A 24,043-nucleotide genomic window follows, 5' to 3' on the forward strand; every position below is an offset into this window, starting at 1 on the left:
TAAATATTAAGGTTTTAGTGACAGACCAAAAAGAAGAGGAAGAACTTAGTGTAAGACTGGCTGAATGATGCTTGGATTATACTGCATGAGTTGTGTGAGAGTTTGTAAACAGATTTTTTATATAGATTTGCTGCAATTAAACATGGACCCCTATGACTTTAATTTATCAAGAATTTTTGTCAGTTTTTTGGATTCTTCGGCATACAAGAAAAATAAAACTTTCTTGATGAATTCAACACAACAAGGGGGAGTGACTGAGTTTGTAAACAGTTGTTCTGATATATTTTTGTTTCTGTTGTTAAAGGCAGACCCCATGACCTTAATTTATCAAGAATTTTCTCCGTTTTTGGATTCTTCTGCAGACGAGAAACGCAAAATTTTCTTGATGAATTCAACAGAACAAAGGGGGAGTAACTGAGTGTTGATATAGTTTTGCCGTTTTTGAAAGTGGACCCTTATGACTTTTTGAAGTTTTTTGGATTCTCCGTTCACCATGGAGGCATGCCAGAAAAAACAGAAGTTTTCTTCACTAATTCAAGGTAACGTGGTGCGAAATTAGCATACAGTTGGTCATTTTGTGGGTGAAGTATTCCTTTAAGTGAGGATTAGCATTTGCTGTATATTCTTACAAACATAATTCTTCAATATAATTTTTATCTTTACGTTTTCCTGCTCTTATAACAAAGAACCTGCTGAACACTGACACCGCAGCCTGTGTCAGAGAGAGGCAAAGAATAGTTATGAGCTTTCTGAGGTAGCGGATGTTTTTCTGAGTTGAGATTTGTTGGAAAAGAGGAGAGATATTCACTTCTGCTATGCTGAAAGAGTTTTGAGTTCACTGTTTTTTGTTTTTTTTTTTAGCTCAGAGGTGTATATACGTCATGTGAGAGTTTAAATAGCCCACAATAGTGTATATAAATATACATGATTAAAAAGATATTCTTAAGATATTCGTACTTGTTTCCTATGTTTGATATGGCAACATACAGGAGCGTTGGTAGGTTCGTTCTACAAACAGTGCATCTTCACTTAGAGTAAATAGAACGGATGTAGCTGAAACACCCTGTGGGAAATAAGGCGTTTGGTGTCATTTTGCAAGGCCTTACATTGTATACATGAAGAATCCCAGGATCTACCATTAGTGAGTCACTAATGGTGCTTAAGGATGACTGGACCACACACACGTACACAAGCCTAAAGTTAAAACTACAGCTAAATGTAGCTTTAACACAATGGCTGTGTGTGACTTGCGTTTGAAGTAAGACCATTTGACTACACCTTGTGTGCATGTACCTGCAGAGTATGAGAGATAAAGCTTTGAGTATATTACACACAAGTACCAAATCTCAGCCACAGGGCGTCAACATACATTAGAGAGTGTGTTTGTGAATTATAATCCTTCTTGCATCCCCTCCTCTCTACATCTCCTTCTCTTTCTTGGTCTCCCGAGTGCTGCTCTTCAAAAAGTCGCTCCTGAGTAGCCGATAAAACAGGACAATATTCATGGCTGTCATGATGGCCATACCCACGCTGCCCAGCGTGTAGGCCAGGAGGGGCACCTTGTCCCTGTTGAGCACCAGCCAGCGGGTCATCCAGGCCAGTGTGTTGATGCGGAACACCACGTACGTGCCCAGGTTGATAATGCTGTTGACCCGGTACTGCGTGCCTTTGGTGTTGCTGGCCATACGCAGCATTTGCCTGAGGTGGAGGAACACAGAGTTTATCTCCACCAGCAGGGCCACCACGGCAAAGCCCACGTAGCGGTAGGACAGCACAGAGAGTCCAAAACAGGTGATCACCTGCAGAGGAAGACAGTGAGAAAGAGGACAAGGAAGAGGAGGGTTACAATGGATATAGTCGAACATATAAATAAAACCTTTTCAATACTATAAAGACACTGGAGTGGCTACGACATCACCTGTACAAGTGGTTCCCAACTGGTCCAGCCACGAGGTCCAGATTTGGGCTTAGTTATTAGTTCAAGGTCCCCAAAGTTTAATACATTCTATGTCATACTTGCATTTGACCATGCTGTCGAGCTAGTTTGCTGTCTCTGTTAAGTAGCTGTCCGTTAGTCACTCACTCTACAGCATGAAACAGCATTTCAAAATAAAAGTCTGTGTCCTGGAAATTCACCATACTTCAAAAAAAAGTTTGTTTTTTTACAAACTTGACACGTTAGCAAGTCACTTGCGGTCCATTCAGAATGGACCCACGACCCACTTTTGGACCACGACCCACCAGTTGGGAATCACTGACCTATACTACATCTGGTGTTCTAAAGCTGACAAATATGAGCTAATATTCCTACATGATTCCAATGCAAATATACGTATTTGTTAACAGCGGTGAGAAGGTACAGTTTAAGCTTTAAAGGAATACTTCAAGCCCCAAAGGACCATTTGTGTATGAATTACTCACTCTGTGTTATGTTAAATTTGTGAAGAATACTTTTTTCCCCCCATGCCTCCACAGTGAACGCACAATCTAAAAAAGGCGTACGTTCTTGATGAACTGGAATCGCAGGGGGCCGCATTCAACAACAGTAAAACTACACTGATACATCAGTTTACAAACTCGCACACAACTTGTGCAGTATAATCCAAGTCTCATTTATCCAGTCGTGTGCTCACTACTACTCACTACTACACTACCCAGACAGACAGCTCTTTAGGTAGAGAACTGACCTGACAGAGAAACTTATCTATGCTCTTTTCAAAGCCAGACTCCACTGATAAATACAGCAATTTTACCACGCTGAACAAAGGAGCTGCTGGTCTACCACTGTCTCGATCACTTCGTTTGTTTGTGTTATTTATGACTTTGGTGAATCCGAACTAACTCTTTAAATCACCATAGTCAAACAATAAACACAAACAAACTAACTCACAAGGGCAGTGAAGGACCAGTAGCTCCTGTGTTCAGTGAGGTAAAATTGGTGTTTTTGTCAGTGTCACTGTCAGTTCTGTTTTAAAATATGAGGTTTTAGTGAAAATGCATGCATCTGGAGAGTACTGAACAAACGGCTGGATAAATGACACTTAGATTATACTACACTAAGAATTTTCTTCTTTTTGGATTCTTCGTTCACCGTAGAGACATGCGAGGAAAAACAAAGTTTTCTTCCTCCAGGAAGTGTTTTTTGGTAAATGGTTAAAAGTGACAAGTATAGTAATATCAGCTTACACAATAGTATGCAGACATATGCATCTCTGATCTAATGTCTTTAAATTGAGGGGATTGCTTTAAATGTAGCAGTGTTCAAGATTAATTTCCATACTTCAGCTCCCTCTCTGTGCTCCTGCTTAAACAGTTTCATTCACTGTTGACAGTATTTTACTCAATGACCATGTGGAAGGACACCCCATGACTCATTTCCTCAGAACAGTGCTTAGTAAAGTTTGTGATGTAACTAACAGGAAATGTCCACAAGATGGCAGCAACATCACTCACAACCACCTGAAATACATTTCAACAAACTCCCTCCACTGACATTACACTGAGGAGTCTGCAGAAAGGATTACTGACAGTATCTAAAATATATTGTGACAGAAGTGAAAGCTGCCGTCTAACACACTCACACAGCAGCTGTGCTGCAGGTGTAAAATCTGGGCGACAGAACTGTGTTTATACCAAAACAGGCTGTCCGGCCAGCTCTCCACAGGGGCCTGCACCCACTCTCACACCACCACCACCACATTCACCAGCTTCATTCACACTCAGAGCACTCTCTTAGTGAAGCATGAGGACAAGCTGTGTTCAGACAGATTGTCCTCTAGTCTCAGGCTTCTCACCACCTAAGCTGCCATGTTTATGAATCAGGAGTGGACGGTGGCAGAGAAGGAGCACTAAAAGTAGAAAACTGTCTAAAGCAAGCTAGGTCTTCTGTTACAGGTCACGGGATACACTGTGGTGTGAGAAAATGATCTTTACCGTCAGTCATGGCTCAGTTCGAGAAGCATCTTGTGTTTGTGCATGTGTGAGGTCACATGATGCCCTCTGAAATGCACCAAACAGTCATGTGATGCACTGTAATGGGTTAGGCAACAGGGCATGTGAGGAAAGTCACCAGCACACAATCCCTCACTGGCCCTTGTTGTGTATCCACTGTAATGTGTGTGTCCTTGACTCAAATGTTCAAACTACACTGGAAACTTCCTCGAAGTCCACATAGCTGTAAAGAGCTGTTGGTCTTGGCAGTATTTCTTGTTAAGTGTACAGTAAGCGCACCGCTCACCCTCCTCCAAAACACATCCACAAGTCAAACTGTCATCAGACTGGAGTGGCACTGATCCAACACGGGGTCCTGGACAAGTCTGACCATTTGTTTTCAAGATATCCTGTCACGGCCTGAAGTGTTAGTCAAGAGAAAACTCTGACATGTAAGTGGAGCTACGGGTGACTAAAATGTCCACAAATAATCCTCTTTGTAATATCTCAATCTGGACTGACGTGTTGCACACACAGACCATCACCATCCTTAAATTATTGTCTGGGTAAACATTGATTTCACTGTGAATTACAATATTAAGTGCGATACTTAAAGTGCTTTAGAACGCAGTAAATGTCCTCAGGCTTAAATACATTTCTGATTTACTTGTAAAAATGTGAAGCATCCAGCCCCCTCAGGTCATCTGGGACACGTTTACGACATTTAGTCTCAATGCTCGCCCACCTGTGGAACAAGCTGAATAGCTGAGGTCTGCTAAAACAGTTTACTCATTTAACCCTTTTAAACCTGGATCGACATTCAATTTCTTGTGCTGCGTTCAGGTTCCTTTCACAAGCATTTAAACATCAAAACCTAAAAAAAAAAGGTTTGATTTCTATAGAAAACATGGGGGAAGAAAGGAATGAGCATTATTAGAAAGGTGTTATTATTATTATTATTATTATTAGAAAATTATCAAAAAACTTGGGAAATGTCAAGTTCTAAATATCTATTTAAAATTATGTTTAAATGATGTTACAGAAAATGTAATCAATTTTTAGCAATGTTTCTCAGGTAGTTTATATTTTTATGGGTTTTTGTGACTTTTTACTTTTTTAACTTTTCTTGTTTTTGGTTACTTTTTAATATCTTGCCAATGTTCTGGCCATTTTATGAATTTCTCATTGCCTAATTTCCATGTTTCTGAAAAATAAAATCAAGCCAATTTGCTTAGATTTCAAAGGGTTAAATTGAGGCTTAAAACATTATAGTTCACTTTGGCTTTCCAATAACATGACTTTTTCATTTTTTACCTATTTATTTATTTGTTTGTTTTTTTTTAATACACAGTATCATTAAAAAAGTAATCACCATATTCCTGTGTGCAAAGGAGAAAAAAAATTAATAAAAGTAAAAAATTAAATTCAAAATAATAAAATTAATTAATAAATATAACTTTTCTTAAATCTGCAACTACTTATTTGCTTGTTTTGCTTTTCTTTTAAGTCATCTTTAAAAATTGTTTTCTTTTTTTTTAATATATGTATTTATTGTTATTTAAATGCAATTTTAACATTTTCTATTCAATATATTTTATGTATTTTTTTACCCCTGTCAAACACTTTGAATTGCCTTGTGTCTGAATGGTGCTGTATAAATAAACATATCTTATCCTTGTGCAATAAATACTCTATTCTAGTGTAATTTTACAGGGGGTGTTTCTTTTACCTCGTACTTTAGAACCTGTGTTGTCGGCTGTGGATATTTATTTATTTATTTATTCATTTATTTATTTTGTGTGTGTGTGTGTGTGTGTGTGTGTTTTCCTGTAAAAAAGTGTACAAAAGGTACAGGACAGCACTCCAATTATAATATTTGTACACTTTTTTTTACATTTTTCATTGAGGATTCAGCACCCATTCATACTTCTGAGGGTTGAGCGTGTTTGTTTGGACTTCTGTGTGTGTTTTCCTGTGACATTTTTACTGCACTGGTCAGTTCATTGTTTTCTGTACAGTGACAATAACGACTTTCTATTCTGTTCTGTAGCTGAACAATAAAAACAGTGATCTGAGGGTTGACTCTGACTCACACACACACACACACCCTAAATTATGCACAATACAAATCAACTCTTCACCTGTTGTCAGGTTACAATGACTGATGACAAACAATGTTGCTGAACAATCACAATGACAACAGTGAAAGCACCGTATTTAGCAACACAAAACGCCCGCATCATCACGATCAGCACCCCGGGAGCGAAAACAGTTATGTCAACAGGACTGATGGCTTTTCAGCACAACACAAAGCCGCACACACTCACAGCCATGTGAGGTCACGCTGCAGCGTGGAGCGGTCATTCACCTGTGACATTTCACTGTGGTGGCGCGACAGGTGCCTGTATGAGTGGTGATACAGGTGAGTGCAAACTGCTGGGTAAACAAGGTGTGTCATGACACCCTGTTATTAAAGTCACTGCGGCACACAGCAACAAATTAATCATCTAATTAAACTGGTAACCAGTGTCACATGGTTTGTGATCACTGGAGTCAATGAGTCCATCGGATTTAAGTATTAAAATCACAAATAATGGGTCTCAGTTCTGGACAAAATCAAAATGATCATTTAGCAGCAGTTTTTGGGTTAAACTGAAATGATGGACCTGCACTTGTATATGTCCTTCCTAGTCTTCCAACCACTCTAAGTGCTTTTCACACTACCAGACACATTCACCCAGTCACACACACATTCATACACTGGTGGCTGAGGCTGCCATACAAGGAGCCACCTGCTACTCAGTTTTTAAACACGCACACACACCAATCTTATTCAAGGATGCTTCCACATGTGGGCTGGAATAGTTGGGGATCGACCGCTGACCTTCTGATTCATGGACGACCCCTCTGAGCCGTAGCAGCTCCAATGAGAGATCCACAACCTCTTATTTGGCGTTAAACATGATTGTAACATACACTACACAGATGCAATTTCCTCTTTACACTGAAAGCAACGTGAGATGAGAGCAAACAGATGATGAGACTATATATAAATATATATTTATATGCATGCACAGTATATGTTCTCTGCCATATATAGCAGAGAATATATACTGTGCATGCACTCACTGTTCAAGTGCACACCTGTAGCAAAGACACGTGAAGGGGTGGTGTTTGTGTGCGTGTGCGTGTTATAAAAACATCCATCCATGTTGGTTCAAACCCAAAGCAAAGGCAGCAAAAACTCTTAGGACCCTCATCTGTTACCATGAGCAAGACCATATTCTCACACAAACACACACACACACACACACACACACACACACACCAAGGCCAGGCCACGGCTGCAAACCCATCAACCAGTGGTCTTTAGCGTGGCTAATCTACAGTCTAATCTGATTTGGGGAGATAAAACATGACAGAACGTGGGAGTGGGAAGGTCAAAACAAATCCTTATACAATGCTAAGATAAGATGATAAAGATGAATTCAGTAACAAAGACTGTGTGTTCCTTTACATGTTGTAGAGGGAGCTGAATAACATCAGATCAGAGTTACATCTGAACAAAATATGAAGACTCTGCTTCAGTTTTTTAAGTTTAAAAAGGGGGATCCTGTGTGGTTCCTCCTGCACGTGTGTCTAGTTTTATGGTGGTCATCTCTCTTTTATGGCGTTTCTCCTATCAGCCATTGACAGTTATTCAACCTTATCTTGGTGTAAACAGTGATAGCACTGCGGCTCACAGGGTCACACACTATGTAACACACAATAAAGTTGTACAACAGTCAATGTACAAGAGATGAACCATAAAGAGTTATGTGACTGACTGCGCTTGACTATGCACAGTGCACCAATATTTAACTACTATCCCGATTATGATGATATTCTATATTTGTTATGGGTCATGTAAGCAGGACACCGTTTGAATTTTCGGAATTAGGCCTTTTTTCCGAATGTAGCATTTTTCGATTAGGATATGGTGCCAGTATTATTTGGGTTTTAGGAGCATTTGTTGGACATGTATACGTTGTCATTGATAAGTTGTCCACAAACTACGTGGATAACAGTTTGCAAGGCTGTGGGGTACGGGTACATGCCCTGCCCCAAAAAAGCCCTCATTTCTGACCAGAAGAAGAAACACACTTCTAAAGAGTTCAACAGGTTTTTGAATATACGCAAATATCGCCAACCTTTTCAAGAAGGTGAAGGAATTAAAGAGGGAGGCTGTGTTCGCTCGGTCCAACAAGTTCACCATCGATGGAAAATTCTATCTAAACTCTAATCCTATCATGATGTTAGGAAACAAAGTGACACAAGCAGGACAACCACTTTCCATATTTTGACGTGATAAATGCCATCTTAGGGCACGTAAATCAGAGTACGCACGGCTGCATGTAAACGGGAATATTGGTGGAATATTCACTTTCATGAGAGGTGATGGTGACCACTTGATCTCACCACACCAGGTCACCATCAGGGGACAACGACCCCATTTCACCCAGCAGCCAAAACCCTGGTTGCTCTCAGTGAGAACAGAAAAGGCCTCTGTCCAACTCCCACACCCTGTTACTGCTGTCAGCACTGCGAGCAGAGAGGGCATCACAATAACCCCCCCCCCCCCCCCCCCCACGAGCCCCCTGGATCTATCAGATGATTGCAATGATTCAGCATTAGCTGGATTTGTCTCGAAAAGCTCTGCTAAAGCTCTGCTTTCACACGCAGCAGCCAACTAGAGTGTGACACCTGTCACATCACACATGGCTGCCAGCAGGACTTTAACCACAGTGGAATGATGTTAACACAAATACACTCAATCTCAGTTGATTCCTCATTACATTATTAGGTCTATTTATTTTAAAAATTACTGAAAGGGCTGAAACGCGGAAGTTTTGAAGAAGGAAATAAAATGTTTAGCTCCTAAATCTGAGGGAGTGATTTGATTAAAGGCACCAGAACAGTTAATGTTTTGCCAACAATCTATTTCCAAGGTAAGAACGATCTTTCAATCTAATTTAACATGGATGAAAAAAAGGAAATTAATTTAAAATCTGAACTTCTTGACGACTGAGCAAACTTCATCGTCTGAGGAAAATATCTTAAACAATCGAAAGCTGCAAAACAGCCACTTAAGAAGGCTGTGGTGAGATATTTCAAAGAATAACCTTTCCAACTCAACTGAGATAGTCTCATACCTCTTGTTACGGGCAGTGAGTTGGGTGGTGTTTTTCACCTGCACCTATATACATTAACCAACTGCTTATAGCCACCTGGATAAAATCCAAACAAAGGGCAGAAAAACAAGACAGTGTAGGTGTTTGTTCCCGCACTTTCTCCCTGTGGGCTCAATTAGATGTTCTCTGCACCCTGGTGAGGGACCTTCTTGTCCCACTTTCAGGGGAGACCACTGGGTGCAAAGTGCTGTAAATGGTGGTATGAGCATGTATAAACATGGCGAAAACCATCCTTAACTCTGACTGTGAGCATCAAAGGAAACAAACACTCTGACCTCAGGTGGACCAAAAACTGGGGTAAAGTTCGTTAGATAACAAAGTCTGTGTCACGATGGCAGGTACTGATTAACACTGAGCTGCTTCCTCACCGGGTATGCACAAGGCCAGCTGAAAGGAAACCCAGGGTGAGATGAAACTGATAAAGAAAGTTATGTTTAACCTCAAACAGAGTTGCAAAGAAAGATTAACACCTCAGAGGGAACGTGGCTGATAACGAGGTCAAAGTACCAGGCGAAGGTAAACAGCTGCATCTTGTCTACTTTTTAAAAAGTTTAAAAAATACTCACAGTATAATGTAGCTTTGTTGTCTTTACTCTTTTTAATTTGACTCATAGTTTGCATCAGCAGAGCCGAGTTTGCAGGTGGGAGAATGATGATGGAGGAGCTCAGACAGGCAGGGTGGGGCCTGGTTATTGAGGACTTTGTATGTTAGGTGGAGGATTTTGAAGTGGATTCTCTGGGGCATGGGGAGCCAGTGGAGCTTATGGAGAATGGGGGTGATGTGACCATGGGTGCGAGAGTGGGCGAGTAGCTGAGCAGCAGAGTTCTAGATTTACTGGAGCTTATTGAGGGGTTTTGAAGATGAGCCATAGAGTAGACTGTTGCAGTAGTCCGGACGGGAGGTGACGAAGGCATGGATGAGGGTCTCTGCAGCTGAGGAGGAGAGGGATGGATGGACGCAGGTGATGTTCTTGAGGTGAAGATTGAAGATGATGCCAAGATTTCGGATGTGAGGGGAGGGGGATACTGAGGAGCCGTTGATGTCGAGGGTGAAGTTATTGGTGGATTTGATGAGTGCCTATGGTCTAATGATGATAATTCCAGATTTGTTGCAGTTTAATTTGAGGAAGTTGCTTTGAAGCCAGGATTTTATTTCATTTATACAGTTTGTCAGGGTTGAGAGTGTGGCAGTGGTGATTGTCTTGGTGGAGATGAGGAGCTGGATATCATCGGCGAGGCAGTGGAACTGGAGACCATGACGGCGGATTATGTGACCAAGGGGGAACAGGTACAGGAGGAAAAGTAGGGGACCGAGAACTGAACCTTGGGGGACAATTCCCACAGATTATATTTCCTCTAATATGCTTGTTTAAAGTGGAAATAGACATTTTTTTGCTTTAAATTAACATTATGAAGTAAAAGTAGTGGCTGTACAATAATTAGACATCTGCATTTAGATTGGTTCCCTATAAACCTCTCAAACATGAACCACAATATGTGATGGAGTACAAGCAATGCTAGTGGGGAGGTCGGAATGTGTGAGTGTCATTAACAGGCCCACTGTCCGAGGGGTCAAAGGGTAGATAACCCCGGCTCAGAGCCAAGGGGGGAGGGGCCATGAAAAAGTCTATGGTTGACCTTATAATTAGATCAAGTAACAATTTACTTACTGACATAAATCACTGAGAAAATAAGTTATATGAATTTACATGAAAAAGAAATGCGAAATGTTTTTTTCAACATCTGATGCTCCCACCTCCTGCAGGAAGTGGTTCAGTCCATCAGACAGTGGGGGGTCAATTTGGAAAATGTTGTCCCCCTGCCCATATTTCCTAATGGCTGACCTCATCATTACAGTATGTGGTGTGATGTCACTTCCTCTACGCCTACAGGATTTTCAGGCGTCTCCCGTCAAAGCTGAGGGTCATTAGCCTGATGTTGTAGCACCTGTTGGGCCTCTACCAGACCAGCCAGCTCTCTCAGTCTCCCTCTGTCACCCCAAGGCTAAACATTTTCAGGTTTTGGTTTCACACACACGCCTTACACTACTAATGCATCAGACATTCACATCCTATGCATGAACTTGTCTTAATAGTGTTGCTTACTTAAAATTAAAGGTGTATGACAAGAGGGGAAGACGGGCAGAGTTTTCTTACAATAGTCAAAGCAGGCACCAAAAGGTTATTATAGGACATTATGTCATACCAGATTCCCTGCCTCCAGCTGAAAACTTGCTGGCGCAGTTAAAGGAGAATATCAGGTTTGGTACCAGTGCATACAGAGTGAGTGTTGAATGAAAAGATGAGGGAGGTCATTGAACTGGGAGGTTCACAGTCTATACCAGCCTTTAGTCTAAAAACATGCTGCCTCTCTTGAGTCTGAGTGCGGAGGGTGTATCAACAGGTGTGGTGGCTACAGCCCAGTCCACCCCAAAACAGGAGGGCTTCAACAGCGAGCAACTGCTCTCACCACAAACACTAACACAGATTCACACCTGTTTGAGAAAGCAGTATTTTCAATACCTGAACCAAAGCAGGACAGACTGTAGAAGCTCATAAAAACACATTCACACCCATATTTGTTGATTAAATGTATTCCAAAGATATTACCTACTTCACCTCGTGACTGTGTGTGTTCGAAAGCGCATGAAGAGCAAAACCACCGCAGACAAAGTCAGTAGCAGTTTTTCTGGAGTAATTCAAGCATTAGAAAAAGCAAGCCACAAACATTTAAGATATGCCACCATCAGCAGTCTGACATGGAAAAGAGTGTCAGTCGTCACATTCCACCAAAGTTTAGTGTTCAGGTTTTCACCAGAGCTTGAACTGGAATAAAAAGGTGTCAGTGCTGTCAACCTGCAGCCTGCATATGAAGCCAGTATGGGAAATAAAGTCCTAAAATACAGATGTCATAACCCAAAAAAAACCTCTAAGAAATTATGTCGCAAAAACTTCATTATTCATGAAGTCAGCCTAAAGAAATGTTGGCCCACTCTCCATCTGCCCAGCCTGTCTGCACATTAGTAATGTAACATGATTGCAACACAAGGGGATGAAGGTGAAACCAACACTAGAGCATCACTGAGCAACTTTCTGGCTGAAGTTCATCACATGGACAAAGATGCTCTTTTGGGCAAGAAAAGAGGCAGTCAGGCCTGACTACAACTAACTATAGCAAGCATACATACCTCATAGTGGCGTTGATCAAATGTCTTTTCTTTTCAACATTTGAAGCTTCTATTGAGATTTTACAATGAAACTTTGCATGTCTGTCATCATATTTTTTGACATAATCACCCTATAAAAAAATCCTTGAACAAAATTTTCAATTTGAATGAAGTGATTTATCAGATGAAATAAGTTTGCCTTTTTAAAAGAAAATTAAATCAGCTCTCTTTAATTCATTCATTTTCTGTAACTGCTTATCCTGTCGGGGGTCGCGAGGGGCTGGAGCCTATCGCAGCTGACACTGGCTGAGAGGCAGGGTACACCCTTGACAGGTCGCCTGACTATCACAGGGCTGACACATGTATAAAATTACCAGGACAGGCACACTGGAGACTTGTGCCCTCTAAGCTGGCCATTTCTGGTTCAAATAGTTCAATCGTGCGACTCTCCAAATGTTATCAGACTAAATGGACCAAATACTGATTGTGAAACAAGTCATTTCACTGGGATTGTGACACTGCGAAAAATATATCCAATGAAATAGATGTCTTTTTGCAATCTAAGCCTATGGGGAGAAGTCTTTTGGGGCCCCAAAGCATCACTGGATAATTGTAATTTGGCCACTAAAAAACTTGGCTTCAAAGCCCGGAGCACTTCCAGAAGGGAGACAGACAACCCTTCACCCTCAAATTCACACCTATGGCAAACTTAGGTGGCACAGTGGTGCAGTGGTTAGCATTGTTGCCTGACAGCAAGAGGGTTCCTGGTTAAAACCCCAGGGTGGGGGAGCCCTTCTGTGCAGAGTTTGCATGTTCTCCCCGTGTCAGTGTGGGTTTACTCCAGGTACTCCGGCTTCCTCCCACAGTCCAAAGACATGCAGACTAGTTTAACTGGTGACTCTACATTGGCCGTAGGTGTGAATGTGAGCTCTACTTAATGAAATAAATGTAATTTATGGGGTTGTTAGATTGCTGCTAGACTTCCTCGTCAATACAGGTGCATGTGTGCGCAGCAAGCGGTAGAGTTAACAGCTTTTTGACCCCAGTGAAAATGTTTTTAAATGGCTAAACGCTAACAAATATGGACTGAAGCAGAATATTTTGTTAGATAAAAACATGTCGTGAATGTTGGTGAATCTTTCTTGAATTCATTTTGATTTTTGGAAGCTCTGAAGTAATTGGAAATGTTCGGATCATACAAGCCAGAAACAATCCCATGCAGCTGCCACTGGTTCAAATTCTACAAATAGTATAATGTTAATAACAGTAGTGTAGCCTGATCTTTATCTACAGCTGTGCAGAAATAGTACGGTTACAGAGAATGAAGAGACTACTACTTGGTGGCCCTACCACATACCACAAGTGGAACTATGTGCTTCATAGATGCACCTGTGAGTATCTGGGACATAGACAAACAGTGGCTGAATCTTTGCATTTCAGTGTGCATACAGTGATGTTGAATATGAATTTATTTTACATATGCATTACTCTCTGTCCTCCTAAGATACGAGCACACCACAACACTGCTACATTTCCTAACATACAACACTGAACAGGGAGTGCTTCCTTAATAAGGGTCATAAAGTGATAGAAAATGGCCAGGCGAAGCTGATGGAGAGGAAACTAATAGGAAACTCAACAGAGAGCTGTTAGTCATGTGGTGATAGGCAGACCAGCTGTGGGGTGATGAGCAGGTGGGAGGGCCTAACGAAAGCTCCAAGTCTGCGAGAGGAAATGGAGGGGTAGGATGTGCAGCCTGGAAACATGAGACGGTAATGATTATACACACAGAGTTCAAAGTTCAACACACCCACACACACCCATGCACACACACACACGAGGACTGATGGCTAACAGTCCTAATTATTATCATGCGACCTGCGTTAACTCCTGTCAGCTGACAGCACAGCAGGCCACTTCAGCGCCTCGCTGCCACAAACATCTGGTCAGAAAGTCACCAGATGTGGCCAAACACAGCTATTTAGGGCAGATATAATCAATTAACCTTGTGTGTGTATTCATTCACAGCTACATGTGTGGCATTTCAAACACAAGCTTAGAGTATCCCACCTCATCTTCACATGAGACATCAGGGTGAGGCTCTCTGACGGTTAACAGGTGGTGAATCACGGTCACTTGCAGTATTCAGTCACTGCGTGTGAAGGGAGGAGCGGAGGATTGCACAGCCTTGAGTGTACTGTATGTCTCAGCCATTACCTCACTTCTCAGAGCCGCTAAGGGAAAGACTTACAATGCTCTTAATGCTCATTAAGACAAAGGAAGCACCAGGAAGCTCTTGAGATCTGGTGATATTCCCGATTGTTCATAGGTTGCAAAACTATCAGCACCGAGACCTGATTCTGCAACGTTCATTTATCTTTGAGTGCAAAGAATACACACTTCTTAAGAAATGGAAAATGGCACAATCATATCCAAAGTTAAGTATCAAATGGATCTTCTTAAAAGGAGTAGTTTGGCATTTTGGGATATACACTTAGAGGCTTTCTTTTCCCCTTTGTGCTACGCTAATCAGCAGATTTGTATCTGAGAGTTGTATCAATCTTTTGGGCAGCTATAGATAACAGTATACAAAATATTGGTTACGAATTCACAGGACTATCAGATCCAGGAATTCTGGAAACCTCTGACAATCTCATTTGGTGTGAAACATCATTTTAGTTCCACTTACTACAGATGTTCAATGCGAGGTTGTTCCTACGCTGTACAGTACTCTCACATGCTTGCACACCCGCCTATGCTGCTTTTGGAATCATACGCAAGTACTGTGGTATTCTCACTGCAGCTGAATCTCAGCCAAGTTTGCTTTGGACCTTTTCTGTGCTGTGGTTCGGGGCCATTAGGTGTGTCACTCAGGGAGAACAAATGCACAGCTCCTACTTTGCCCCACCTTGCTTTTTCGGCAGTGACAAATAGCTCACTGAGTGTCAACTCCCTGTGTTGTTTTTTGTTTTTTTTTTGCAAAACCTGCTGAGGGACGAATGCCTCTACAAACAGCATTCCTGGTCGTTATGCCAACTGCAAACAAATCTCACCTCCTTTTTGGGGCACTCTGCCTTTCCAGGCTCTTTGGAAAGCATGGCACGTGTGTGCCAGTGTGTAACAAGACTGCTCTTTTACTGCGGTCTGACTGTAGGCTGAAGACAGTGTAATATAAGGCTCATTCACACCGACCTGTGCTGCTCAGGATGGATGGCACTTGCATGATAAATCTGGCAATCCTTAGCCTTGAAAAGCACTGAGATGTGATGAACACTAAACATATTGCAAGTCTGTTTTTCCACACATGCTCGCAACTGTTTTGCTACCCAATAACATCAGTTAAAAAAAGATCCACTAGTCACACAATGTACCTCCTATTTCTTTACATGTCCATCCCGTATTATCTATGTTTCATGCACGTTTAAAGTCTACTGGGCATAAAACTTCACCTGACAACAGCAATTAATGAACCTAGGATAGAGTTATTATTAGCTTTGCGACTTTCACCCACCTAGGAGAAGAAGGTGGCTGGCCCCTTACAAACTTGTGCCTGTCTACATATAAATAGTGACCTTTTTCCAAATATACTGCTGGTTCTCTGATGTTGGAATCTTAAGTCTGCACCATAAAAGCATCCATTGACACACATCAAATAAGGTGCACCAATTACCACTTCCAGTGTGTTTGGGCCCTAAGAGATATTTCTAGTAGTCTGCTACAAGTGTGCAGTTTGAATGGGCATGTATTATGCAAGCTTTCTCAGTCTGAACTACACATGGAAATGAGTCTTGATCTCAGTTATATTTTGCCGCTGTGTTGTAACATCATGGCATCAAATATCTACTCGACATAAATACACATAAATACACATCCTAAAAGTTGACCACAATTCTCAGGCTCCTTATTGCCCACAGCGACTTCTTCTCAGTGCCTCACAGCAGCATTTCTGTGGTTTATAACGAGACAAGACGCTGCGTCCATCAATCAGTGGATTATGTTTTCTTTGTTGCCTTTGCATTCGATGTTTCTCACACAAAGGATCAAAGGACAAGGAAATTCCTCAATGGCAGACATGAGAGGGAAAAAAACACAAAAAGAGATCTAATACTACCACAGCACGGAGGCTCTCATTGGTTTGTAGCGATGTGAGGGGGCGGAAACAATCTGCAGAGAGTAGGTGGACGAGGGGGGATGGGGGAGATGTTTGGCGGTCTATGATGGGGGGGGGGGGGGGGGGGTTTGAGAACAAGGCAGTGTGTGTGATATATGGAGTGGAGCTGCAGCACAGAAATGTTTTGAGGGGGTGCACACATTTGCAGAAGCCCTCTGAGGAAGCAGGGGGTTAGCTGCATGTGTGTGTCTGTGTGTGTTTGTGTGTGTGTGTGTCTGTCTTTCTCCTGAGAGCCTGAGGTTCATGTGGAGACCAGATGTCTGTCCTCCTGTCAGGATATACTCAGAACAGGGGGGGATCTCCTGGGGTTCCCCGCCAAAAACAAGAGACTGCTGGGACGCATATACATGGATACATCACAAATCTTTCCCCGCCAATAAAAGAGAAAAATGATGTTGTTGTCTGGAACAGTCGCTCACTCAGCTGACTGAGTTCTGCGAAAACTTCCAGCACTTCATGGTTTGCAAACACGATGTTGACACTGGAGATTTTAAACAGCAACCCTCGCTCCATGTGGTTTGTCACGCCAAAGTGTGGGTCAAAGAGGAGGAGTGGCAGAGCCCACAGACTATGGATGGCTGGAAATATATATGTGGGCTGGCAGGGAAAAACAAAAACATACCGTACATACTCCATCAGCTGTGGCTATGAAGTATCAAGAGGCCTTGGATGTTTTAAGCAATGAAGACGACATGAGGGTTTATTACTACTGCTATCACTACAGGATGATAAAAGCAGGGACATTTGGGATTCTATTCATCTACTTTATTCACTATCTATCAACGCGTAACCCTCTGGATATTCTCTGAGATTATTAAGTCAAAAATTTTCTGGGAAGCAGTGTATAATGACAAACAAAGCCCACAAAGTTGTTGTGAATGAATGGATTAAGCACAGGACTTTCTCCCAAGAGACCAGGGTAGGGGTTCATATCCTATGTGTGTCAGCTTTGGCTTATTAGTACCAGACTTTGTTGATTTATTGATTTCAGTATTTAGGAATATCAGAATAGCTGATTTGCCCATTTCTGTTAAAGTTACATATCATTGTTAATTTGATACTCAGGAAGGACGTCCATCTGATATCCAGCCGATAGCCAGGTGACATCCCGGATGTTGGCACAACTTTAATGTTGGAACTATTTTTGAGCCATAATGTGACGTCTTCATCGGACATTTAAACAACAGTCATTAAATGTCTCAATGTTCGATGGGATTCCACTCATAGTGTCTGTGGTGTGGTGAGGTCCATCTAACCTTGCAAGTGAAGTGATGTGGTTCCTTGACCAAACAAAACAAAACAAAACAAAACCAAAAACACTATTTTCTGTTTTCATCCTTTGTAAATTTGTGCCTCAGGAATTTCCTGAGAATTTCTTGCAAATTTGAGTGCTTTGGGTTTTTTCTTGTAAATTTACAACTTTAATCTCAGAGAATTTTAAGCTGGAAATTTGTGATTTCAGTCTTGATTTTTTTCTTGTACAGCTGCAACTTTACTCCAGCGAGTTTCAGATTTTTTTGTAAATTGACCAATTTAATCTCTGAGAATATCCAAGATTTTTTCCTGTCAATTTACAACTTAAATCTCCACCTTTTTTTCTCATTAATTTGTGACCTTTGTTTCAGAGAATTCCTAAATTTCTTCTCATAAATTGATGACTTTGATCTCAGTTAATAAATACGTTTTTTTTTTTATTTTTGTAACTTTAATAGAGAATAGAGAATATCTGATTATTTTCTTGTAAATTTATGACGTAAATCTCAGAGAATTTTGATTTTTTTCCTTGTACATCTGCAACTTAACTCTCGGAAGTTTTTGATTTTTTCTTATAAATTTACACTTTGATCTCAGACAAGTTTTTTTTCCTCATAAATTTGTGATCTTAATCTCAGGGATTTTCAATTTCTTTTTACTTTAAGCGAATTTCTGGTTTGTCTCTTAAATTTACCACTTTAACCTCAGAGAATAACCAAGTTTTTTCCTTATAAATTGGCGTAAATCTAGAATATCAGATTTTTTTTTCTCGTAAATTTGTGACGTAATTTCAGTGAATATCTGAATATTTTTCTTGTTAATGAACAACATTAATCTTGGAAATTCTTATTTTTGTCACGGAATATTACCCCCCTCCTCTTGCTTAGTATTATTAGTATTTTTTTTAACCTACAATGTTTATAATCGGCCGTCATGAATCACAAACCATGCTTTAGATTTCTATTTGACATTATCACTCAACAACATGCTTAGTAACGCTCTTGTCAATGCAAGATTAAAGACTGGAGCAAGAACAACCATCAGGAAAAAGACCTGATGAGCTTTGGATATGTTTGAAACAACAGGGCCACCTCAACAACATTACAGACTTCAAACCAACTGAGGCTTTAAGGATTACAAATCTGGCCCCTCTTTGTATTTGACTGTACCGCTGTCACATTAGGCTGCTGGTCCACCTCTTTAGACAACCAGCAGGTAGTGGAAGGAGTAGCCAGGAGCAAGGAAAAGGTGAGTGATACAGATGCAGGCGTACAGGATAATCAGGTTCTGCAGAGTTACAGATGTACCTGTGGCGACTGTGGCATTTCAGTGACATGTGGTGTCACAGCAGTGAAAACATAGCCAACAACCATATACAGTATGTTCCTGCTGCCAAAAGTGACAATCCCTGTTGGCTACGTGAGACAGCTTCACGCTCCTCCTGCTAATATCTATTTTCATGCCTGTAAACTGAGACAAGTTCCATTCCTATCTGTGGCTGGTACAAGATGAACTGCAAGACAAAAAATGTGACTGAGGTTGAACATAGCAAATATGAGCGTGCGAGCACCTAAGAAGGTTGCCAAGTTGCACGGATACAAATGCACAGATACATGTGCTGTTGTTTCAGTAAACCTTTGACAATATACTGTACACCACCCATGAACAGGAGAAAGTGGGTGGAGATTAAAACCCTCTTTTTAAGAATAAAAAAGCCTTACAAGGCTTACAACATCTTCTCTCCAAAGGAGCATGGTGGCAGCTTCATGATGGGGCTACAATTTTTAACAAGGACTCGTTTACTGATAGACGCAACAATGATCTCTTAAAAGGGACAGCATCTGCCTCTCTAGAAATGATCATCAGACTCTCCGCAGTATGAACAGTGGTTACATGAGCCTCAAAACCAGCCACAATTCAGTCCTGAGCACAGCGACCGTCCTCTATTGACCAATCAACAGACTGCAGTGTTCACAGCTCCACCTTTTAGTACCAGATCTGTGTGCTAGGTACCCCAACAGAGGGGGGACCAAAAATGGGGACAGTACGGAACAGTTCCACTGGTACCATCCACAACTTTTCACAATGGGAACAGAAAAAATGCGTACCGAACTCAGTGCTCGGTGGAAATGGGGCTAGAATGTCACCAAGTTTAGTCTGATTTTTCACAGACGGTTATTGCACACACTGAAGAAAAGTTTTTGTCAATATCTTTGTCCATTTTTTAAAAATGGATACACTTAAACACACGACTTATAGGAGGGAACTGAAGAGGAAATTGTAATTCAAAAAGGTATGTAGAGTATGTGTCTGTCATTATTAAAATAAGAACGTGTAGCAAAGACTGTTATCCCATGATAAAAGTAGATACACGTGATAAGGCAAACACTGTCTGTTTTCGGTTTGGGGAGGGGGTCCAAACATCAACCAAAAGTTACCAATGAATGAATAGTCTGGGAGGAAAATCTGAAAAACTAAAGCCTTTTCTGGGGATTTCCTCTATTCCTCCTCAACTAATTTACCTCTTTCAGACCAGAGGAAATGTAACTGATGATTAATAATTAACTGTCACACGTCTCGTAGGCTGATGGTTGCAAATTTGGAAATAACAGAAGGCAGTTGAGAAATTGTTTACTTCCCCAGGCTGTTACAGGATTGTGTCAGTCCTCATCAGTGGGTGTAAGAGCAACTTGTGCATTTCGTGCAAGTATTCCCTGACACTAGTTGGAGTAAAAATGATGATGAAATGTTACACGACTAATATCCATGTAAGTAGCACAGTGGAGTGAATGTTCGAGAGCCTTCGAGTACACTGTTTTGGATTAGAAGAAGACCAGGAAGAACAGATGTGATTGGAAACAGCACGGATCCTCAAATAGCTGATTAACCTGAGCAGCCCCGATCTGTTTTAGAGGAGTGTCGGCCACGGCCCTCTCTGCGAAGATAATTGAATTCTGCCTAATGAGAGATGGATGGGAGACATTTAGGGAAGGAAACGGCAAACACACTGCAAAAATTCAGAGCCCTGTGAGGGAGCAAAGAGAGAGCAGAGGAGCAAGGCTTGGTGTTTCCACTGTGTATTATGGACTGACATCTCAAAGGGGAACTTTGGACGTACTGCTATTCACATGCTTTCGTTCTTCGTGGAAAAAATAATCTGCCCTTCTGCTTGGCATCCTTCTCTTCTGGCTCATATTTTTAATTACAAGCTCACTATTTCCGAGAGGCATGGGCGAACGAGGCTGAAACAGACTCAACACGGGGACAGGAGTATTTTACAAGAACGGCAAACAAACCTTAGTTTTACATTAACCATACACACTGCAATTAATCCAGCTTAAACAATGGAAAAACTTCCATTTAAATCTCTTTTAAAAAACAGGCTACACATGTCTGATTACTTACTAAAAGCCCTGCATGTTATGTTTCATACACAATGTATATGAAAATTGCAGATGAAAATTAGCCTGTATGGCTAAATCTGGCACATTTACGTGACTTAAGTGATCATGTTAATTAATGTGCACTGTCCCTTCTTAAATAAAATAAACATAAACATAAACATATATAGTAGGTACATACATATTTGATGTAGACAGAAGGAGGCGACCTATTTCTGGCAGAACTATCAGGACTTCCTGTTTTCCAAAGGAAGTATGAGGTTATGGCTGACAGGATCCTATCAGGCATGAGTGACTGTGGCAGGGCCCACATGCTTCTCAGACAGAAATAAGAAGCTGTAATCTCCACTCCAGTCAATAAGAAGGGGAAAAATACTTTCCATGGAATGTCAGACTTTGTTATTTCTCCTGGACGTCGACAAGGATCAGCAAACCTCGTGTTACACCTCATGCTGTTTCACTATACGCAACAGAGGAAACCCTCACAGGTGATTAAGATGCAAAATAAAAATAATTAGCGTTTGAGCAAACACACTAAAGGAGGAGGTATGAGTCTGTTACAACTTGCCTCTTCCCTCAGAGCCTTTAGTTAAGAACTGTAACACTGATGTCATTTTGAGGGTCCAATCTTGCACCTGCATCTGTCATTGCTAATTTCAGACCAGCGCAGTTGTTATTTTCACACCTAGCACCCACGTTGTGTAAATAGCAAGTGCACTTGCGCCCATCTGTGCACCCATGTCCATGTAGGTCTTAAATTAAGGTGCAGTTAGGCATGTTTTACTGGTGTATTGCTATTTTGAGGCAGCAGAAAGCGACTGAAACATTGACCATCATAAACCTGGTCTACAGCCATAGCGCAGTATTTTCCTGCTATTTAAAGGGCACATTATTCAGATAAAGAGATGAGCCTGCATAGGCGGATTAAAAATGCACATACATTCTGCTAGTTACACACACAGGATCGTGTGGATGGGTTGCGGGTTAGTAAAGTATTTATCATTAATGAAGAAAATATGGATGATATTCTCTAAAATGTGAACGTAGCAGAGATCAGAGCAGAGCTGCTGCCCAACTTGAGAGACGCTGTGCACATTTACGCAGGAGGAGCAGGGTAACTTCAGTGATTATTTCAGAAGCTAAAAGTTTAGTTCTGGTTGCTCTGTTAAGTTTTTAACTACGGTTTTTAGTTTGGCTGCTTAAACATCCCACAATACCTGCTGCAGTGCTCTTACTGCATTACTCTCTGCAGTGCGTCAGCTGCAGGTGCACCCTGCTTTTAAAGGGAATGGTAGATGACACTTGAACCCTGTTGAATTCATGTTACACCCAAAACACACCTATGATTAATTCAGGAAGTAAATACAACCCCTTTTGCCCCTTGCATTTACTTTGCGCCTAGATTATGCACAGTTGAACTAGCAGAAATTGAGTTGGACACACCCTAAATGCACTTGCACCATGGACTTTAGACCATGCGCTATACGTTGTTTAAATTAGAGCCGTCATTTTTATCCTCAATTGTTGACACAGTGTTCAAAATTTTCCACTCAAGACACACCCGCCTATATGTTCCACCTTGATTTTCCAGTCATATGAACCACCCTGTTTGTTCAGTCACACATAAATGCTTTACATGCAGCATGGTATATGACGGTTGCTGGGTTGGCACATATTAACATAAGGATGGACTGTACTTGGAACTAAATCAATCATGTCAAGTTGTGTCTTTCATCTGCCTACAAAAGAGTGTCTCTTAAGTTACATCTCCACCTTTACATTTTCAGTTTGCATATTTTTGCATATCAATTTTACACTGGTGTTCAGAAGAAAAGGGGTTCAAGGTTGAGTCAGTGGAGTAGATTGACTGGAGATCAGCCTCCTGCTACTGACTTTATGATCAGCTGGATCAATGGGAACTTCTGGGAAAACTCCTGGAACACTAACATTTGCAAATCCAGCCCTGCCTTGGTTCTGTTGCTTTATGAGAAACAAGAAAGAAGCCAACAAAATATAAAAGACAGGGGGCCAGATGAGGACAGTTTGCAAAAGCACTGAAGGAGGTACGTGGAAATCAGGGCACAAACATCACAGAAAAGAATGAATCAAAGTCTTAGTGACGGTACAATGGGGGAAATGAAGGGCAGGAGAGTCAGCTCACTGAGAAACACAGAAAGCCATGTGAATGAGGAAGAAGTCTTCATCCCTCCCACACTTCAGTGACAATCTGAGGCCAGCTGGTCTGGCCAAAGCATCCATTCACTACGCTTCCAGGAAATGAAGGAGAAAAAAAAACAGGACTTTCAGAAAAAAAGACAATGCAGTTATCTTCTTAACAACCAGGCAGTGTTGGAGCTCGTTCCCACAACTAATCCTGAATGACTCGCATTTCCACCACTGAAACACTGGGTCTCACCTGCCAAAAACTGACTCAGGTGTGCCTTTAACCTTGTTTAGAAACAAAGGGACTCTTGATGTCACAGGCTCATACAATCAGTCACTGTCAGGTCCATTCCCAGGCAACCAGGAGCGTCTTGAGGAGTACGAATATTGACATTTGACTTGAGCAAAAGTTACCAAAATTCACAACAAACAACCGAATCGCCAGAATTAAAGTTGGCATTGTACCTGTCTGCATATGTTACATTTGTAAGTTGCATATGTAGCGGATGTGTTGAAACTTTATATTTCAATTTTCAATATCATGTTGTGATGACTCTGTGGTTACTGTGGTTATGTTTTGATACAGAAATCTGTTGGTAAAGGTTAAGAAAACATCATGTTTTGGCTTAAAACATCCAGTTTTGCCATGACAAATGTGGCTGGAAATATCATGGCATTAAAAATACCTGCTTTTGTGCTTTGTTTGTCTTAAATGGTCTCTTGTTTG

The 24,043-nt window shown here is 41.2% G+C and overlaps 1 protein-coding gene across 2 annotated transcripts in view; it reads right to left on the reverse strand.

The window, feature by feature from the left end:
* Window positions 1–808: 808 nt before the first annotated feature.
* tlcd2 (TLC domain containing 2) overlaps window positions 809–24,043 on the reverse strand; it is a 32,518-nt gene continuing 9,283 nt past the window's right edge. For both annotated transcript variants that reach the window (XM_033631931.2, XM_078167120.1), the window contains one exon: window positions 809–1,799. In XM_033631931.2, the coding sequence (XP_033487822.1) occupies window positions 1,419–1,799 (381 nt within the window). In that variant the 3' untranslated portion in view covers window positions 809–1,418. The remainder of the gene's footprint in view (window positions 1,800–24,043) is intronic.

This window comes from Epinephelus lanceolatus, chromosome 4 (assembly GCF_041903045.1).
Source record: "Epinephelus lanceolatus isolate andai-2023 chromosome 4, ASM4190304v1, whole genome shotgun sequence".
NCBI lineage: Eukaryota > Metazoa > Chordata > Actinopteri > Perciformes > Serranidae > Epinephelus > Epinephelus lanceolatus.